General features: G+C 44.1%; 2 protein-coding genes across 2 annotated transcripts; both read right to left on the bottom strand.

Annotated features, from left to right (window-relative positions):
• Positions 1-410: 410 nt before the first annotated feature.
• LOC137097706 (methanethiol oxidase-like) lies at positions 411-8,258 on the bottom strand. The gene is made up of 12 exons (XM_067472334.1): positions 8,050-8,258; positions 6,509-6,565; positions 6,290-6,402; positions 5,335-5,520; positions 3,796-3,916; positions 3,061-3,243; positions 2,676-2,854; positions 1,603-1,681; positions 1,279-1,400; positions 1,026-1,118; positions 716-834; positions 411-573 (listed from the first exon to the last, which is right to left on the bottom strand). Exons 1-12 carry the CDS (start codon positions 8,111-8,113, stop codon positions 411-413), a joined length of 1,479 nt encoding a protein of 492 aa, XP_067328435.1. The 5' UTR covers positions 8,114-8,258.
• A 3,141-nt stretch (positions 8,259-11,399) lies between these two features.
• On the bottom strand, positions 11,400-19,727 carry LOC132764196 (methanethiol oxidase-like). The gene is made up of 12 exons (XM_067472333.1): positions 19,654-19,727; positions 17,705-17,761; positions 17,486-17,598; positions 17,132-17,317; positions 15,446-15,566; positions 14,817-14,999; positions 14,440-14,618; positions 14,148-14,226; positions 12,626-12,747; positions 12,369-12,461; positions 12,059-12,177; positions 11,400-11,917 (listed from the first exon to the last, which is right to left on the bottom strand). The coding sequence occupies exons 1-12, from the start codon at positions 19,715-19,717 to the stop codon at positions 11,755-11,757; spliced, it is 1,479 nt and encodes a 492-aa protein (XP_067328434.1). The 5' UTR covers positions 19,718-19,727; the 3' UTR covers positions 11,400-11,754.
• Between the last annotated feature and the right edge of the window lie 1,460 nt (positions 19,728-21,187).

Genomic DNA, 21,187 nt, shown 5'->3' with positions numbered 1-21,187 from the left:
AATGGAGAGAGAAATGGAAATAAGAGGAGAAGGAAGGGAGAAGGAAGATAAAGGAAAGAAAGAAAAAGGAAGGTTATGAGGAAAGCAAGGAAGAAAGGAAGAAAAGAGGGTGAATGCTTATGTGGGAAAGGAAAGGAAGGGCCACAAAGAGAGCGTACCATCACAAGAGGGTTACCATGGAAACAATGTGAGGTAGGCCCTTTCAGAGCTGGAGAAGGGAGGAAGCAAGCAGTCCCAAAGACGCCCAGAGAAAAATATGGGTATACACTGCAACAACAATTGTATTTCCCCTAGTTGACATTTACAACAAGGAGTAACAACAGCAAGCATTGGACAAAAAAGTATTGGATGAATCTCAATTCTTAATTGATTCTCCTGCCGATGTGAAGACGACTTGGAATGGATGCATGCTACTCCCAGATGTCAGAGGTGCAATCTCCGCCAGGGTAGCGCATCTCTCTTGCCCGAGCCGGACCACACGGTTCATGCCCAAAATCCACCAGGAATTCCGGGTTCACACGAAGGCCGCCCTTCTCGGTATCCACGTCCACCTGGACCATTGCCGAACCTTCCCTGGAAAAGGCATAATGTGTGGAAATGTCAAAGTTGTGTAGACACATGGATACCTGACCATGAGGTTTTCCAGTCTGGATGTCTACACAAGAGGCCTTCCTCTGAGTTGGAGAGGGTGTGACTCCCCTAAGGCCACACTTACTTGATCAATTTGGGATAAAACTGCTTGTCCCAAGGCGTGTAAGCAGAGCTGGTGACATAGAGACGAGAGCCGTCCAAGCTCAGCTGAAGCTTTTGAGGCCCTCCTTGGACCTTCTTGCCCTAAAGAGAGCGAGAAAGAAATAGTCTCAGGATTAGGAAACATGTAAATAAGATAAGCAAACCTGTCAAAAGGAGTAGAAAACACAGAAAGGTGGGCCCAGCATCAGTTTAGAATTGGAACATCAGATTTCTTTGCATCTTGACCTGTCTCTGAATTATCTGCCCAGTTCATCATCCTTTTCAGACCTTACCTGGATCACAAAGGGATCAGGTTGGCAATCCAGCTCTGGATCCTCAAGGACAGTTACAGGACCCCCTTTCACAAGGCTGCCCCCAAGAAACACCTAAAGATCCCAAAGAGACATGGTCAGTTGAGAAGGAAAAATAATGGTGTTCAAGAAATTGGAGTCCCTGGGATGGGACACCATTTCCATCATCCCCAGATAGCAGCCAGAGGTGATAGGATCCATCACTTGGAAACATTAGGGTAGGTTGGAAGCTTACCTGCCCAACCAGTTTGGGACAATGCGGGTCTGTGATATCGTATTGGCGGACATCACCATGCACCCAGTTGCTTGCATAGAGGAACCGGTCATCCATGGAGATGAGGATATCGTAAGTGAACCCTGGAGGAGGAGCAATATCATCAAATCACTCGAGTCTCCAATGGCCATCCAGTTCAAAGCCCTTTTGCCAGGCTAGGAAACACAATCCAATCCATTGCTCTGAGTCTTAGTTTCCAGGGCATCAGAAAACAAGCCTACTCCCTCTTCCTTTCACATATTTATGTATACATGGCTATCCTATTTGTTGTTTTTTGTTACTAACCTGACATTTTGGGGTAGATCCATCCTGATACTTTCTTGTTTGGGACTTGGATCACTTTCTCAGCCACCCAGCATCCATCCTATATGGAAAATCAATTGATCGATGAAGTGAAAAAAATTAAGTCCCCCCCATTAACCTTCTCATTGTTGCACTCCAGAACAGGAATAACCCTCTGACATTAAAACACCACACGTTGAGTAGGGAAATCGCTCCTTTTATTGAAGATAAGTAAAAGCGGCAAAGTAAAAAGGCACTTTAAAGGGCTAGATAAATCCAATTAGGTAAGAAGATAAGCAGGAACAAATTAATCCAAGGCAGAGTTCAGCAATGTCCAAAAGCAAAGTCCACAAGTCTCTACAAAATCCAAAGAACCAGGAAACGTTGATCCAAGCCATGAACAGGTAATTGCAAGAGACAAAAACCCAGGAAACAAGAAATCTTTAAGCATGAATCTTCTGAACAAGGCTTCTATGATACGAGGACAAGAACTTAGCCGGATTCTAAACAATGCTTCATCTGGCAATATTTTCCATGCTTGGAACTTTTAAGCCTTTCCAAGCACTCAGAAACTGCTTTCACTTTCCTTTAGCAGCCCTTTGTGTTGAAGCCTGGCAGAACGCCAAAGGCATTGCTCGGCCTGTCTGTTTTGACTAATTTCCGCCCGCCTATCTATATGCTCATTAGTCTCCGCAGGTGCCGAGTTGTTTTCAAGCCCCAAATCCTGGGAACTCTCTGGGAGCAATTCAGGGAATAAACCATCATCCCTATACCCTGTAGGAACATTCTCACTGGAAACTACACTTTGAACAGGTGTCTCTCTGTCATTCTCTGCATCAATATCACTGACCAAACCATTCCCATCGTGAGCCTCATTTACATCATTCCTCACATCCAAAGCACCTTGATCCTGAAACACAATCACAGGCTGAACTCCAACACTCCCGAACCTGAGAGAGAGAGGAGGTTTCCACATCAAAGTAGGGATCCGAACCAGGTTTCCAGGCACGTAACCATTAGTCTAGCTCCCTATAAGCAATTGACTTGCCTCCTGGCCACCCTTTCCACCTTCTCACCTCTGTCTTGAAAAAATGGTGGATGGAGCTCTCTAGAGGGCAAGCCACATAACCGTGAACCGAGTTGGGGTTGTGTAAGAAGCGGATCTCAGTTGGGGCCGAATCTTCACTCAGGTCAATTGACTGGAGGAGGTGGTGGGTGGTCAAATCCCAGACATTGAGGTGACTGCCATAGCGCCCTGTGGATGAACAGGAACCAGAATTATTCCAATTGAGATCTGACAAAAGCAGGATCACGTAGGACCAAGGCCTCCCTTGATTTTGACATTCTCATCATATTGATGGAGTCACATTGGCTTTTTGCTCTGACACATCACACTCTTGACTCGTGTTCAGCTTGTGGTCTACTTGGACTCCTCGATCCCTTTCACATGGGGGCTCCTACCTTTTCTCAGATTGTCTGGGCTGAACCCACTAATAATGAACTTGGGCTGCCCTGCTTCGATGCTGATCAGGACGTTGTGCCGTGGCTGGTACCAGAAGTCAAACATCCCGATGGGTCCATCTTCCAGACACTCCCAGGTCCCTTTCACTTTCCAGGTTTCCGGGTCCAGAACGAGAAGGCCACCTGAGACCAAAAATAAAAATCCAGAAACCAGTGGGATCAAAAGGCAATGCGTTTGCCAAGAGCAATATTATGATTTCTATCCTACTTTCAGCCCAATGATTGGGATTCAAGGCAGGTTACCTATTAGAATACTGGTAGGTTTAGGGTTCCTTTGTGTGGTTTCCCCCTATTGTGGAGGGCTAATTGTATTCCCCCGGTGGTACAGTGGGTTAAAGCATTGAGCTGCTGAGCTTGTTGACCGAAAGGTCACAGATTCGATTCCGGGGAGCGGCATGAGCTTCCACCATCAGCCCCGGCTTCTGCCAACCTAGCAGTTCGAAAACATGCAAATGTGAGTAGATCAATAGATACCACTCCGGCGGGAAGGTAACGGCACTCCATGCAGTCATGGCATCCACATGACCTTGTAGGTGTCTACGGACAATACTGGCTCTTTGGCTTAGAAATGGAGATGAGCACCACACCCCAGAGTCAGACACGACTGGTCTTAATGTCAGGGGACAACCTTTACCTTGAATTGTATTCCCAAATGGGCATCTATGCCTGCAGTACCTCTTGCGTTGCCGAATGCATCTCCAACAGCGCTGATCAAAACCTCCCCGCTGCCTAAACAACGCGATCTGTACAAGAAAGCCAAGTTGGTTTTCTTGATGATTTCTCGGGGTTCAATGATCTTTTGAAGTATCAGAGAGAGAGAAAACAGGTCATTTCTGCAGTAAGGCCCTTCTCCTTATGATATCGGTACATCTTTTATATTTTAGCATTTATGCAGCCTGATACCATTTCGATTGCCTTAGCAGAATGCTATAGAATATAGTTTTGCAAGGTTTATACCAGTGGTCCTCAACCTTCCTAATGCTGTGACCCCTTAATACAGTTCCTTATGTTGTGGTGACCTCCAACCATAACATCATTTTCATTGCTACTTCACAACTGTAATTTTGCTCCTGTGATGAATCATCTTGTAAATACCCAATATGCAGGATGTACAGGGTTAGTCAAAATGCATAGGCCAATAAGCCATTCAATTGAATGGCTTATTGGCCTATGCATTTTGACTAACCCTGTATTTTCATTCATTTGGAACAAATACCCGATAAGCCCAAATTTGAATACTGAAGGGATTGAGGAGAGGATTAATTTTGTCATTTGGGAGTTGTAGTTGCTGGGATTTATAGTTCGCCTACAGTATCAAAAGGCATTCTGAACTCCACCAATGATGGAATTGAACCAAACTTGGGACACAGAGCTCCCATGACCAACAGAAAATGCCAGAAGGGTTTGGTGGGCATTGACCTTGGGTTTTGGAGTTGTAGTTCACCTACATCCTACAGAGAGCACTGATGCATCTGGACCAAACTTGGTACGAATATGCCCAAATGTGGACACTAGTGGAGTTTGGGGAAGATAGACCTTGACATTTGGGAGTTGTAGTTGACATTTGGGAACCCCCACGACCGACAGAAAATACTGTTTTCTAATTGTCTTTGGCAACCCCTCTGACACCCCCTCGCAAGCCCTCCAGGGGTCCCGACCCCTCAGGTTGAGAAACACTGGTTTATACCTTCTGTGCACAAGTGTGCCATTGCTACAGCAAAAGACAACTCCCAGGACTCAATTGCATTTAGCTATAACACATAAAGCGGCGTTGAACTGCATACATTCCACAGTGTAGATTAGAGGTCCTTAAATTAAGGCCTGATGGTCGGATACAGCCCCCGAAGATCATTTACCTGGTCCTTGCTCAGGGTCAACCTAAGTTTGAAATGACTTAAAAGCACACAACAACAACAAAAACAACAATCCTATTTCATGAGCCAAAAGCAGGCCCACACTTCCCATTGAAATACTAATAAGTTCATATTTGTTAAAATTGTTATTCATTTTAATTATTGTATTGTTTAAAAGTGGTTTTTGCACTACAAATAAGATATGTGTGGTGTGCATAGGAATTCATTCATGTTTTCTTCAAATTATAATCCGGCCCTCCAACAGTTTGAGGGACTGCGACCTGGCCCTCTGTTTGAAATGTTTGAGGACCCCTGGTGTAGATGGAGCCTGACTTTTTTGCTGTGCGAATCTGTGACGTACTTTGCACAAGCTAGGAGCACACAGGTCGGAACCCGTGTCCACCACGTAAACACGGCCAGAGCCCAGACATGGGAGGATAAGGCAGTTGCGCTCAATGCCAGTGTCCCCAAAGGAGCTGACGGAGGCGTTCCAGCCCGAGTGATTGAGTTCGTCATCCAGGTAAGGCATGTGCAGACGGTGGACGACCTGTCGGGAAGACGAGAAGGAAAGAGCTTGTTTTGACTAACAAAACCATTCTTTTTTGTGAAGAGAAAGAAAAAGGAAGGAAGGAAGGAAGGAAGGAAGGAAGGAAGGAAGGAAGGAAGGAAGGAAGGGGAAAGGAAAGGAGGAAAGGTTTGAGGGAAAGGAAGGAAGTAAAGAAGGAGAGTTGCCAGATTCATGCCATGCAGACATTGTTGTTACGCAGCACATGTTTTAATCCAACGTCCAAAACACCCAGATGCAATATAGTCTCAGACCAATAGTCAAGGTAAACAGAAAACCTTTACTCTCTTAACTTGGCAGAGATGAAACAAAACTGGCAAGGCTGCGCATAAAAATCAGCAGTGCAACATATTTACACAGTCTTTGTAATAAACATAAAATATAGCATCTTCTAAGCCGCAAATGGGAAATCAAAACATCCTGAAGTAAATGACTATTTCACCGTCAGCATCTCCCGCTGGTACTCCACACGGATGAAACAGAACTCCAGCAGCAGCCCACCAGAAAAACCAGCACCCACCACAATGTATTTAGAAAACTCAAACAGTTCTAGCCCCTTGGGCGTGGCACAAGATTGCTTCTTGACCTACTTAGTCAACTGAGCAAGAGAAGTACAAAGAATAAGTTTTTTTTCTTCACACATACATTTGTGTCCTGCAAGGACTTACCGTAACAATTGTGAGGTAGGCCTTCTCAGAGATGGAGAGAGGAAATTTACTGCCAAGTATATATGCTAAGGAAGAAGACTTACCTTGCAATAAGTTGGCGATTCCGGATCCACGTCCACCGTGGCCAAATAGTCAGGTTCCCGGGTATCGGTGCCAGTTAAAACACATACTACATACATCAGCTTTTCTTTGGGGCCTATTGAAACAAAACCTAGTATCAGGATCTTGAAGACAAGGGTGTATTTTGTTGGATATGAGGAGGTGGAACCTGGTTCCGGTTAGAAATTATCAGCCCAACTTACCTTTCATGGCATCCAGTGGCGAAGCATAGCCGGGTCCATGGCTTGGGCCATACCTCCCTATACATTTGGAGAAAAAATGAAAGATAAAGATCTGGCTTGTTCACATCAAAAGGAAATCCTTATATCAAAGGAGCACCTGGCTTATTAGCCTCATGATGGAGGACCTGGAACACGTCCAGAGAGAACACATTTTGTCTGACATGGATAAATGAAACCATATAAAATACTAGCTGTCCCCTGCCAGGCGTTGCTGTGGCCCTGTCTGGTGATCTGGAAAATAAAGTAATGAGAAAATGTTGGTTTCTAATATATGTAATTTTTTATGCTTGTGGGTAAAGAGTATTGCCTGTTGTTTCTTTGTCAGTGTTGATGTGGAGATGGTCTGGTTTGCCTACTCTGGAACATGCAACATATCATAGTCCTTCTTTAGGGGGTCCCTTTCAAATCTATGATACTATATATATGTGTGACTCATATCTATCTATATATATCTATGGCTGGATGGCTCTTTGTCAGGAGAGCTTTGATTATGTTTTCTTGCTTTGGTGAAGGGAGTTGGACTGGGTGGCCTTCAGGCAGCATTTCTCAACCTGGGAGTCGGGACCTCTGGGGGGGGGGGTGTCACAAGGGGGTGTCAGAAGGGTTGCCAAAGATCACCAGAAACCACAGTATTTTCTGTTGGTCATTGGGGTTCTGTGTGGGAATTTTGGCCCAATTCTATCGTTGGTGGGGTTCAGAATGCACTTTGATTGTAGGTGAACTATAAATCCCAGTAACTACAACTCCCAAATGTCAAGGTATATTTTACCTGAACTCCCCCTGTGTTCATATTTGGGCATATAGTGTATTCATGCCAAGTTTGGTCTAGATCCATCTTTGTTTGAGTCCATAGTGCTCTCTGGATGTAGGTGCACTACAACTCTAAAAGGTCAATCCCCACCAAACCCTTCTGGTGTTTTCTGTTGGTCATGGGAATCCTGTGTGCCAAGTTTGGTTCAATTCCATAGTTGGTGAAGTTCAGAACTCTCTTTGATTGTAGGTGAACTATAAATCCCAGGAACTACAACTCCCAAATGACAAAATCAATTTTTGAGTGATGGTCACTCCTTGGGTTAGTAAGTGTTTTGTGGCCAAATTTGGCGGCAATTCATCCAGTGATTTTTGGGTTCTGTTAATCCTACAAACGAACATTACATTTTTATTTATATAGATTGCCTGAATTTCTCTTATGCTTTATATTCTGGGAATTTATCCCAATTCTTCTGGAAGGAGTCCAAACTCCAGCCAATGCCAACGATCCACTGAATGAAGTAATAAGCAGATAATGATGTTTGGAAAATCCTGGAAGCAAACCCTGTCAACGAACCATATAGGAAAAGCAGACATATAACAGTGAAGATAAAAGGTGAAGCAGGAGCCAATACTGGAGAGTCTTTGGATCCAGACATAGACACAATCTTGAGTTTGAGGATGTAATAAACTCAGGGATGAATCCCTAAATTACAATAAATGTCCCGAATTGAGATGGCCGGACGTCTTACCTTTATTCGGGTTCTTCTGGGCTGGATGTTTTCCATCCAATGTGTTGGTCTGGATCTTAGACATCTTCTTTGCAACCTTTGCAATGTATCTGACAACAAGAAGTGCCTCTCCACTCCCAAAAGGAACTTATATATATATGTGGAGGATATCTGTCCATCTTTATGTATAACGCATTGAAATGCTGAGGAAGAAAGCATTGGAAGAACTTATTAAGAAAAAGGGCTGACTCCAGGAATTTGTGTGGAATTTGCATGACCCCGCCCACTGCCTCTGCCCTTAACCCTTTCCTATTCTTTTCTATGGCACACAACAAACAGAGGAATTGATCAGCGAATGATCATACTAGAGAGGTTTGGGGAGAATTCACCATGATTTATAGGAGTTGTAGGTACTGGGATGTATAGTTCACCTGCAATCTAAGAGCACTCTAAACTCCACCAACGATGGACCTGGAACTAACTTGGCACACAGAAGCCCCATGACCAAAATTTCATTATTATTTTGTGATTGGTGATTTTTATGACAGAACCAATTAGGAACTGCCATTTATAATGAAATTTTGAAAGTTTTGTAAGAGTTCTGAATTTTTCACCACCAGAACTTTAGCACCTCTGTAGAAGCAAAGCACCAGTGCCCCCTAGTTTTGTAAGTACTTTAGAAGCATTTCGATCATGGATGGCCCATGCCTAGTACAAAGCATGTAATATATGGATCGACATATAAGAAATGGCTGCCATATTATGTATTTTACATTTGTATCATGCTTTTCTCCCACCAGCTAACGATGCATCCTAGCAAGAGGGATGCAATGTGATATCCCCAAAATCTGTGGTTTTTGGTTTTTTTTTTTTTTTTTTGCATTTTACCATGCATATATGTGAGTGTGTTGCAGTTGTTATGAGTATGCAAACATGGTGACGATTGTATGTATTTATACCCTGCTTTTTCCCTGCCAAAAGAGACTCAGGGTGGAAAGACTATCTCAGCAAAACTATTCTTGTCTCCACTGCTCTTTGTTTTTTAGTGGTCTTGGTTAGCAATGAGTATATTTGTGATGTTTTGGTAACGTCACTTTGAACAAGCAACCCAAGGTGGTGAAGATCTTTGGGGAGATCGGTTCATTCCCTTGGATGCCCATTCCTTGAAGCTTTGGACAAGAACCGTGTTGTTGCAACTCAGAGTAGGCTTCACCTTGCACCCAAACACCTCCACACAAGAGCTGTAGATTTTGTAGTTTATTGAGGAAAAATCAAAGTCAAAGCATAGAATAAGCAATGCATAGTTCCAAAGACAAAGGTTAAATGCAAAACACAGTTCCAAAGATCCTCAGGTAAAAACATAAAACATAATCCTTTAAGCAATGGTCAAACAAGAGTCCATGGTAAAAACAGTGAAACACAAGAATCCCGATTCAGGAAGCTCAAAGCATGCTGCTTTAAAGCCAAGGTTATTCCATAGAAGCTTTCATGCAAAAAGCCACGTTGAACTGACACTTGCCCTTTGTTAACCAGAAGCCTAAATACCTTTTGCCAACATGAAAACATTGTGCTTTTGCCAACATGAAAGCATTACGGTGACCTTTCACTGACCTGGCTTCTTTCTTGCTGGCTAACCGTGAACTCCTCCTGACCCACCAATCTAAACATTCCTGCCTGCTCACTAAATCACTATCAAGGCTCTCTTCTCTATCAGTATCAGCATGAGAAGGCTGAGCAAGTGAAGGCCTCTGCACCTGGTCGTTATCTAGTATGCTGGCATTCTTTTCCCATGAGAACTGACTTGTTGACTCCTCTGGAGCTCTGTCTGAAAGTGCACTGTCTGAAAGAGGCACAGAAACAAACATAGGAACAGGCCCAGAAATCTGAATCCCATCATCCTCTTCATCAGGGAACGTTTCAGGCTCACAAGAGGGTTCAGTTTCAGGCTCAGAATCAAGCTGAGCCACAACACGTGTGGTGTAATGTAAAACAAACACGTTTGTTCTGCCTTGCCAGATAAAGAAAATATACCACGCAGGTGATATATTCGCATTGGATCTGCCTTGCCAGATAAAGAAAATATCCACGCAGGTGATATATTCATGTTTGATCTATCTTGCCAGATAAAGAAAATATACTACGCAGGTGAACAATAAAGAAGTTTACTCTTCATAGTTCAGAACAACATATGTACAATATGCTCAGTTGCATGAATTCACATAATGCCCTTTTATGAGAGATTTAAAATGGTCTTTCTTTGTCCATGTGGGTAAACTCCTTCAGCAGCTCATGAAGCCAAAGGACACCCCAAACTCTGTCTCTCTTAGCTTCTCTCTTTTTCCTCTCTCTGCACGTGCATAGCTCAAGCCTGAACAAAAATGTAGCAGTATCCAAAAGTCCCAGGCTCAGCCATCTCCCTGGGCATTACCCAACCAACTGGATTCATGCATCTTATTTTACAGTTGACACACACACATTAACTGATTCCTTGCATGTTCCAACAAACCCCACCTCGGTGATAAACCCCATTCCCTTTGAGGCATGGTAGTAAGCATTATTTTTATTCTATTCAGCCAACTTTAGTTAAAAACAGAGAGGCTTTCCAAGTGTTAGGTCTCCCAGCTTTCAAAGAAACGTCTTATTATCATTCAAACAACTTTATTTGTTGACAGGATTAGCCTATTTGTAATATTCGTGGCCAGAACTGAGAACCTCTAGAGCAATGTTTCCCAACCTTCCTAATGTCTTGACCCCTTAATACAATTCCTCTTGTTGTGGTGACCCCACAATCATAACATCATTTTCGTTTTGGACTTCACAAATACCTGATATGCCCAAATTTGAATACTGGTGGGGTTGATTTTGTCATTTGGGAGTTGTAGTTCCTTGGATTTGTAGTTCACCTACAATCAAAGAGCATTCTGAACTCCACCAATGATAGAATTGAACCAAACATGGTACACAGAACTCCCATGACCAACAGAAAATACTGGAAGGGTCTGGTGGGCATCGACCTTGAGTTTTGGAGTTGTAGTTCACCTACAACCAGGGAGCACTGTGAACTCTAACAATGATGGATCTGGACCAAACTTGGCACGAATACTCAATATGTTCAAATTTGGACATATGGTGGCATTTGGGGAAAATAGATCTTGACATTTGGGAGTTGTAGTTGGTGGGATTTATAGGTCGCCTACAACCAAAGACCCCACCAACCATAGAATTGGGCCAAAATTCCCACATAGAACCCCCGTGACCAACAGAAAATACTGTATTTTTGGATGGTCTTTGGCAACTCCTCTGAAAACCCCTTGCGACCCCCCCAGGGGTCCCAACCCCCAGGTTGAGAAACGCTCCTAGGGGGGGAATCTCCTTATAAAGGCCTTGCACACCAAGATGTTGAAGATGACTTGGAAGGTAAGCATGAGAAAAAGAAGTGAAGGAAAAGAGGAGGAAGGGAGCAGAAAATAAAAACGGAAAAAGGAGGTTGCCATGACGTGAATTAGGCCCTTTCAGAGCTGGAGAAGGGAGGAAGCAGACAGCAAGCAGTCCCAAGAACACCCAGAGAAAATAGTGGATATATGCTAGAACAACCATTGTATGACTAATGTTGACATTTACAACAAGGAGTCACAACAGCAAGCATTGGACAAAAAAGTATTGGATGAATCCCAATTCATAACTGATTCTCCTTCTGATATGAAAACGACTTGTAATGGATGCACGCTACTCCCAGATGTCGGAGGAGCAATCTCCACCGGGGTAGCGCATCTCTTTTGCCCGAGCCGGACCGCATGGTTCATGCCCGAAATCCACCATGAATTCCGGGTTCACGCGAAGGCCGCCCTTCTTGGTGTCCACGTCCAGCTGGACCATTGTCGAGCCTTCCCTGGAAAAAGAATGATGTGGGAGAAAGTCAAGTTTGTGGAGGCACATGGATGCCTGATCATGAGGCTTTCCAGGCTGGATGTCTACACAAGAGGCCTTCCTCTGAGTTGGAGAGAGTATGACTCCCCAAGGCCACACTTACTTGACCAACTTGGGATAAAACTGCTTGTCCCAAGGCGTGTAAAGAGAGTTGGTGACATAGAGACGGCGGCCATCCAAGCTCAGCTGAAGCTTTTGAGGGCCTCCTTGGACCTTCTTGCCCTAAAGAGAGCGGGAAAGAAATAGCCCCAGGATTAGGAAACATGTAAATAAGGTAAGGAAACCTATCAGAAGGAGTAGAAAACACAGAAAGGCCAGTTTTCTCTCAGTTCAGAATTGGAACGTTGGATTTCTTTGCATTTTGACCTGTCTCTGAATTATCTGCCCAGGTCATCATCCTTTTCAGACCTTACCTGGATCACAAAGGGATCAGGTTGGCAGTCCAGCTCTGGATCCTCAAGGACAGTTACAGGACCTGCTTTCACAATGGAGCCCCCAAGAAACACCTAAAGATCCCAAAGAGACATGGTCAGTTGAGCAGGAAAAACAACAGTCTTCAAGAAATTGAAGTCCTTGGGCGGGGACACCAGTTCCATCATCCCCAACCAGCAGCCAGAGGTGATGGGATCCATCATCTGGAAACATCCAATTAGGGAACTTGCAGGCTTACCTGCCCGACTAGTTTGGGACAGTGCGGGTCTGTGATATCATACTGGCGGACATCACCATGCAACCAGTTGCTGCAGTAGAGGAACCTGTCATTCAGGGAGATGATGATACCGTAAGTGAACCCTGGAAGAGGAGCAAGATCATCAAATCACTGGAGTCTCCAATGGCCATCCAGTTCAAAACCCTTGTGCAGTTACAATTCAATACTCCATATGTGCTTACAGTTATTAAACTATAGTACCAATTTGTAGTAAGCCCCTCCAAGAGATCTCCCCCCCCCCCCCGGACAACTGTTGGAAATTGACTGTCTCCCCAGGGTATATCAACTCCCTTAGAGCCAAAAGTTAGCACCCTTGGGGAGGAGAGGGGATTTCCGGGGCTGGGAAGCCACCATTAAAGTCATGCAGAGGGAGGGGGAGAGATGGTCAAAAATACCATCCCAGGGAGAAGTGCTACAGAGTTCTTGCGACCCTGAGTCAAGATAGACCAAATCGCCTACATGCCAGGCTTAAGGTCCTGCTGTTCAATGCCAGGTTTGCAAATGGCAAAACTTGTCCCTGGATGAACAAGCGAACCTGCCTTGCATTACCCAGAATTGGCTGGATAAGCTGGGGGAGGGGGTTAACCTCACCCAGCTCTGTCCTCCGGGTTTTGGGGTGCATCAGCAGGCTAGGCCCGGAAGACGAGGTTGTGGTGGTCTATTGTGATTTCATCTCAGATCAGGTGCCCTGTCCTGCAATTGCCTATGTTCAAATGTGTCCAATAGACATGGGCAATCCATGGATCTAAATGGTTCAAAAGTACATTGAAAACTAAAGTTCTGGTGGTGAAAACTTGGGGGTGCTGGTGCTTTGCTTCTACAGTATTGGTAAAGTTCTGGTGGTGAAAATTTCAGAACTCTAACAAAACGTTTTTGTATAATTTTTTGTTATAAATGGCAGTTCCGAATTAGTTCTGTCATAAAAATCGCCAACAATGAAATAATGAAATTTTCACCACCAGAACTTTACCAACACTGTAGAAGCAAAGCACTAGCACCCCCTAGTTTTCACCACCAGAACTTCAGTTTTCTAAGTACTTTAGAAGCATGGATTGCCCATATCTAGTGTCCATTTGAAAGTGGGTAACCAGGACAGATTGGGGATTTTGCTTGTGTACCATCCACCCCACTGCACAACAGACTCCCTACCTGAGCTAGTGGGGGTGGTCTCAGGCCTGGCGTTGCAGTCCCAGCAGCTAATAGTGCTGGGGGACTTCAATGTCTGTGCCAAGTCCACCCTATGAAGGGCGGCTCAGGACTTCATGGCTGCCATGACAACCATGGGACTGTCCCAAGTGATAGCTGGGCCCACTCATGTAGCTGGACACACCCTGAACCTGGTTTTTAATGTGGATGGGGAAAATGTCAGTGTGGAGTAACTTTTATTAGGCACCTAAGCCTCCCTGAGTCCCATCAGGGAGATGGTGGCAGGATACAAGAATAAAGCTGTTGTTGTGTTGTTTGCTGTTTTCTTTTTACTAACCTGGCATTTCAGGGTAGATCCATCCTGATACTTTCTTGTTTGGGATTTGGATCACTTTCTCAGCCGCCCAGCATCCATCCTACATGGAAAATCAAATTGACGGGTGAGGTGGTCAGTAAAAAAAATGTCCTCTCCATGTTTTTTCTTCAAGTTTGCCTTTGGCTTACCCCAAAACTGAGAGAGATAGAGAGTAAATTCCCATATCGTAATAGGGATCTGACCTAACCATTAAGCCACCCTAGCTCTCCAGAAGCATTGGATTTGTCTCGCAGCCACCCTTTCCCCCTTTCACCTCTGTCTTGAAGAAATGGTGGATGGAGCTCTCCAGAGGGCAGACTACATAACCGTGGGTCGAGTTGGGGTTGTGCAAGAAGCGGATCTCCATCGGAGCTGAATCTTCACCCACATTGATTGACTGAAGGAGGCGGTGGGTGCTCAAGTCCCAGACGTTGAGGTGACTACCATAGCGCCCTGTGGATGAACAGGAACCAGGATTATTCCAAGTGAGGGTCAAGTAGGACTATGGCCTTCCTTGATTTTGGCACCATCCTCCTGTTGATGGAGTCTGGAATCTCATTGGTTGTTTGCGCTGCCATATAACACTCTTGGCACGTGTTCAGCTTGTGGTCTACTAGAACTCCTAGATGCCCCTCCCATGGACATTCTCACCTTTTCTCAGATTGTTCGTGTTGAACCCATTGACAAAGAACTTGGGCTCTCCCACTTCGGAGCTGATCAGGACATTGTGCCGTGGCTGGTACCAGAAGTCAAACATCTGGATGGGTCCATCTTCCGGACACTCCCAGGTCCCTTTCACTTCCCAGGTTTCCGGGTCCAGAACGAGAAATCCACCTGGGACCAAAACGAACAGGAACCATTGGGATCAGAAGGCAGTGTGCTTGCAAAGAGCAATATTATGATTCGAATCTGGGGAGTGGGGTGAGCTCCCCTTGTTAGTCCAAGCTTGTTCCAACCTAACAGTTCGAAAACATGCAAATATGAGTAGATCAATAGGTACTGCTTCTGCAGGAAGATAATGGCACTCCACGCAGTCATGCTGGCCACATGACCTTGGAGGTGTAAATGGACAATGCCTGCTCTTCAACTTAGAAATGGAGATGACCCTCCGGAGTCAAACATGTCTAGACTTCATGTCAGGGGAAACCTTTACTTTTATCCTGCTTTCACCCCAATGATTAGGATTTCCAGGCAAGTTACCTATTAGAATACTTTGTGTGAGTTTCCCATGTTACAGAGGGCAAATTGTATTTCCAAATGGGCATCTATGCCTGCAGTACCTCTTGCGTTGCCGAATGCATCTCCAAGAGCGCTGATCAAAACCTCTCCGCTGCTTAAGCAATGTGAGCTGTTCAAGAAACCCAAGTTGGTTTTCTTGATGATTTCTCCGGGTTCGATGACCTGTCAAGGTGTCAGAAAGAGAGAGAATTAGATCATTTGCTCATTCTGTCCTATGTAAGTCCTTATCTTTAAGATCTTGAGTACATCTTCTATGTTATGATAATAATGCAGTCTAGTACTATTTTGATTGCCTTAGCTCAGCATTTCTCAACCTGAGTGTTAGGACCCTTTGGGGGCGGGGGGTCATGAAGGGAGTGTCAGATGGGTCGCCAAAGACCATCAGAAAACACAGTATTATCTGTTGGTCATGAAGGTTCTGTGTGGGAGGTTTGGCCCAATTCTATCGCTGGTGGGGTTCGGGATGCTCTTTGACTGGGTGACTATAAATCTCAGCAACTCCAATTCCCAAATGTCAAGATCCACAGTGCTCTCTGAATGGAGGTGAACTCCAAACCCTTTCAGTATTTTTTGCTGGTCGTTGGAGTCCAGATCTATCATTGTTTGAGTCCACAGTGGTCTCTGGATGTAGGTGAACTACAACTCCAAAACTCAAGGTCAGTACCCACCAAACCCTTCCAGATTTTTTCTGTTGGTCATGGAAGTTCTGTGTGCCAAGTTTGTTTCAATTCCATCACTGGTGGAGTTCAGAATGCTCTTTGATTGTAGGTGAACTAAAAATCCCAGCAACTATAACTTCCAAATGACAAAATCAATCCCCCCCCCAACCCCACCAGTATTCAAATTTAGACATATTGGGTATTTGTGCCAAATTTGGTCCAGTGAATGGAAATACATCCTGCATATCAGATATTTACATGACGATTCATAACAGTAGCAAAATAACAGTAATGAAGTCGCAATGAAAATAATGTTATGGTTGGGGGTCACCACAACATGAGGAACTGTATTAAGGGGTCTTGGCATTGGAAAGGTTTAGAATCACTGCTATAAGGTGGGCAAGGAAGAAATTGGGGTCAATCTTTTTGCGGATGATGCTATGATAATCTTAGGGGAGGCAGAGGAGTCATTATGATCAATAGCTATTTGTGACATTTATATGCCACCCTTCTCACTCCGAAGGAGACTCAAAGCGGCTTACAAGATATATATATAGTTAGCACAGTACAATATCAGTATTAAATATTACTATATTGTACTATACTCTTATATTATTATATTGTATTACATTGTAATATTATAAATATTATATGTATATACAATATATTATATTACATTGCATTTTATTATATTATTATAATAGCACAGGAGACAAGGTGGAACTGTCTTTGCCCCCCCCCCCCTTCACTCTAGTTAAAATAGTTAAGGACTTTGGAAAAACTTCATTTTGGAAAATCAGAGATACTATATAAGAACCTATCAAGGGGAAGAACTCAAGAAGGGGTCGCAGCATTGGGAAGGTTGTGAAACACTGCCTTAGCGGGATGTTCTGGAATCCCATTTTGTAAGGTTTATACCTTATGTGCCCAATGTGCTGGTGTGATTGCAAAAGACAACTCCCAAGACTCCATAGCATTTAGCTATAACACATAAAGTGGTGATGAACCGTATACATTTTACAGTGTAGATACATTCTGACTTTTTCCCTGTGTGAATCCATGACATACTTTGCACAAGCTGGGAGCGCACAGGTCGGATCCTGTGTCCACCACATAAACACGGCCGGAGCTCAGGCATGGGAGGACAAGGCAGTTGCGCTCAACGCAAGTGTCCCCAAAAGTGCTGACGGGGGCGTTCCAGCCCGAGCGCTGGAGTTCGTCATCCAGGTAAGGCATGTGCAGACGGTGGATGACCTGTTGGGAAGACAGGGAGGATATAGCATTGAAAATAATATGGGAAAGATTATCCTGCTCAAGAATTGTTGTCAGATTCTTGCCATGGAGACATTGTGAGACAGGCCTTCTCAGAGCTGGAGAAGGGGGAAAGCATTGCCAACATATAGGCTATGGAATAAGATTTACCTGGCTATAACATGGCGATTCCGGATCCACGTCCACGGTGGCCAAGTAGTCAGGTGCCCGGGACTTGGTTCCGGTTAAAGTACACAGTACGTACATCAGCTTTTCTCTGGGGCCTGCGTAAACAAAGCCTAGTATCAGGATCTTAAAGACAAAGATGTATTTTGTGGGATAGAAAGAGGTGAGATCTGATTCTGGGTAGAATATATCAGCCCGCCTTACCTTTCATGGCATCCAAGGGCGAAGCGTAGCTGGGTCCATGACATGGCTCATACCTCCCTATACATTTGGAAAAAATGAAAGATCAACCACTTCATCACATTGAAGTTTATCAAATAACTAGAGAATGAATCCACTTTAAATCCATTTGCTGCTTCCTGCAGAGTTCTGGGGTTTGTAGTTTAGGGAGGAATCTTTGACAGCCTCACTAAACTACAAACCCCAGAATTCTACAGGAGGAAGAAACCAGGTTTAAAGTGTATTCATTCTCTAGTGCAGCCTTTCTCAACCTGGAGGTTGTGAGGGAGTTTCAGAGGGGTCACTGAAGACCATCAGAAAACATATATTACTGATAGTCTTCTCTTTGGCAGAGAAGACTGAAGATCTCTCCGCCTGTCCTTCTCTTCCTTTTTGGAAACATGGTGAATCCTCCCACCAAAAGCCCTCCTCCGCTGTGATTGGCTGGCCTCGCAATCAAGTGGGGCTGTTTCTGAGACTCCAAGCAGAGAGGAGAAAGGAGGCATGCTCGGCACATCGCAGCATGGTGTGCATGTGCGAACAAGAGAGTGTGTGCCAGGGTTGTGCCAGAGGTCCTTTCAAGGCAGTGGGGTTCTGTGTGGGAAGTATGGCCCAATTCTGCAGTGGTGGGGTTCAGAATGCTCTTTGATTGTAGGCGAACTATAAATCCCAGCAACTACAATTCCAAAATGCCAAGGTCTGTTTTCCCCAAATTCCACCAGTATTCACATTTGGGCATATTGAGTATCTGTGCCAAGTTTGGTCCAGATCCATAATTGTTTGAGTGTACAGTGCTCCCTGGATGTAGGTGAACTACAACTCCCAAACTCAAGGTCAATGCCCACCAAACCCTTCTAGTTTTTTCTGTTGGTCATGGGAGTTCTGTGTGCCAAGTTTGGTTCAATTCCATCATTGGTGGAGTTCAGAATGCTCTTCGACTGTAGGTGGATAATAAATCCCAGCAACTACAACTCCCAAATGACAAAATAAATCTCTCCCCCCAACCCCACCAGTATTCAAATGTGGGCGTATTGGGTATTTATGCCAAATTTGGTCCAGAGAATGAAAATCCATCCTACATATCAAATATTTACATGATGATTCATAACAATAGCAAAATGACAGTCATGAAGTAGCAACGAAAATAATTTTATGGTTAGGGGTCACCACAACATGAGGAGGTTGTGGCATTAGGAAGGTTGAGAATCACTGCTATATGGTGATGAAGGAAGAAATTAGGGTCAATCTTTTTGTGGATGATACTATGATAATCTTAGGGGAGATGGAGGAGTCATTACAATTAAGAGTTTAAATAGTTAAGGACTTTGGAAAAACTTAATTTCGGAAAATCAGAGACACTATATAAGAGTCTATCATGGGAAAAAGACAAGAAAGTTCAAAATATTATGGGAGTGAAAATGGGGGGAAAGAAGATAAAATACCTGGGGATAGATATCCAAACAATTCACAATAACAAAATAGCAATGAACTTTAACCATCTATGAAAAAATATAAGCAAATGTATTAACACATGGGGAAAAAATTGTGTCTATCTACAAGGTTAAAAATTTAGAGATTTTGCCCAAATTCTTATATTTGTTCCAAACCCTCCCGGTGAATTTCTCATATGCTTCATAGTCTGGGAATCTATCACAGTGCTCTTCTTGGGGACATCCAAACTCCAGCCGACACAAACGATCCACTGCATTAAGTAATAAGCAGATAATAATGTTTTGAAGATACTGGAAGCAAACCTTGTATTAAGCAGTACGTGAACGAACCAGACAGTGAAGATAAAAAGTGAAACAGGATCCAAAACTTGAGACTCTGGATCCGGACATAGACACCGTCTTGAGTTTGAGGATGTAATAAAGTCAGGGATAAATTCCTAAATCACAATAAATGTCCCGAATGGAGATGGCTGGACGTCTTACCTTTATTCGGGTTCTTGTGAACTGGATGTTTTCCATCCAAAGCTTTGGTGTGGATCTTAGACATCTTCTTTGCAGCCTCAATGTAGAGAAGTGTCTCTCCCACTCCCGAAAGGAACTTATATACACGCAAAGGATATCTCTCCATCTTTATGTGTCATTCATCAGAAAAGAAGAAAGCGTCATCCCAGGAAAAACTCGTTAAGGAAACGGCTGACTCCAAGAACAAACAAAAGGGAGCAATTTCAGATGTGGCCTTTTGCATTGTGGCTCCAACCACATTCGATTAATTTCAGAAGAGTATAAACATCGCCTTCCCCTTCCGGCAAACCCCTTGTGTTTTTCTCCCATTGCTTCTTCCAAGGAGATAAAAGAGAGCAAAGCAGAAAAAAATACAAATTTCAGCCCCTTTTCATTCCTTCGGATAGCATATGGAAAGGTGGAGTTTGTTTTGCTTCCCTGTCCCTGTTCAGAAGATTTCACCTCACTTTCTGTGATTCCTCGTAGCCCGAGGATGATAGTCCTCCAAGTGTAGTGTCTTGGCGGTGGATCCGTAGGTGGCTGTGGAGCCCCATTCTTGATCCGCATGTTCTCCTGCAGTGAGAACATCGGTTTCTAGGCGGAAGGCGGTCCCTCCAAGACCAGGGCAGTGTCAGCTGGGATGGTGCAAAGGCATTGCATACACTTCTGGGCCTAGGCATGATGCAGCCCTGCCCAGTTGCTCTTCTCTCCCTCTAAGGCCAGGGCAGAGGCAGTTGGGAGAGATCAAATAATCAGCACTGCTGGTCACAGCTGACCACCAGTTTTTGTGTTTTTTGGGGGGGGTTGTGTTTTTTTGTCGTGTCAGGAATGACTTGAGAAACTGCAAGTCGCTTCTGGTGTGAGAGTATTGGCTGTCTGCAAGGACGTTGCCCAGGGGACGCCCAGATGTTTTGATGTTTTACCCCATCCCTCCCCTCCTTTCGTAAGAGCCTAAAGACCTGGTGATTTAAACAAACCTTTGAGAATGACTAGTTCCAGCTCTGCCCCGCATACTGTTGAAATTGGCCATATCTTTTTCTACCAATTACCCAGGTCCCTTTCTTCTTTTAAATATATGTGCCATTGTGGTTTTTGATGCTTATATTGTCCTGTTAATTTTTATGTATTTACTGTTTTCTTTGTATGCATTGATTATGTTACTTGGGAACTGCTCTGAGTCCCTTTGGAGAGATAGAGCGGTATATAAATAAAGTTTGTTGTTGTTGTTGTTGTTGTTGTTGTTGTTGTCCATTCCCCGGGACGCCCATTCGTTGATGCTTCAGACAAATACCTCGGTGATATGAGACGATACCCACTTCCCTTAGAAGCATGTGAACATGGACTATTTTTCTTCTATTCATCCAACTGAGAACAACAAGTGTTAGGTCTCCCAGCCATCTAACTGTTCGTTTCCAAGAAAAGTCTTATGATCTTTCAAACAACTTTATTTGTTAACAGGATTGGCCTATTTATAATATTCTTTGTCAGAACCGGGTATCTCTAGAGCAGTGGTTCT

The sequence above is a fragment of the Anolis sagrei genome, chromosome 12, assembly GCF_037176765.1.
Source record: "Anolis sagrei isolate rAnoSag1 chromosome 12, rAnoSag1.mat, whole genome shotgun sequence".
Taxonomy (NCBI): Eukaryota; Metazoa; Chordata; class Lepidosauria; order Squamata; family Dactyloidae; genus Anolis; species Anolis sagrei.
The sequence above is the reverse complement of the archived record's forward strand: the minus strand, read 5'-3'. Positions and strand labels throughout refer to the sequence as shown.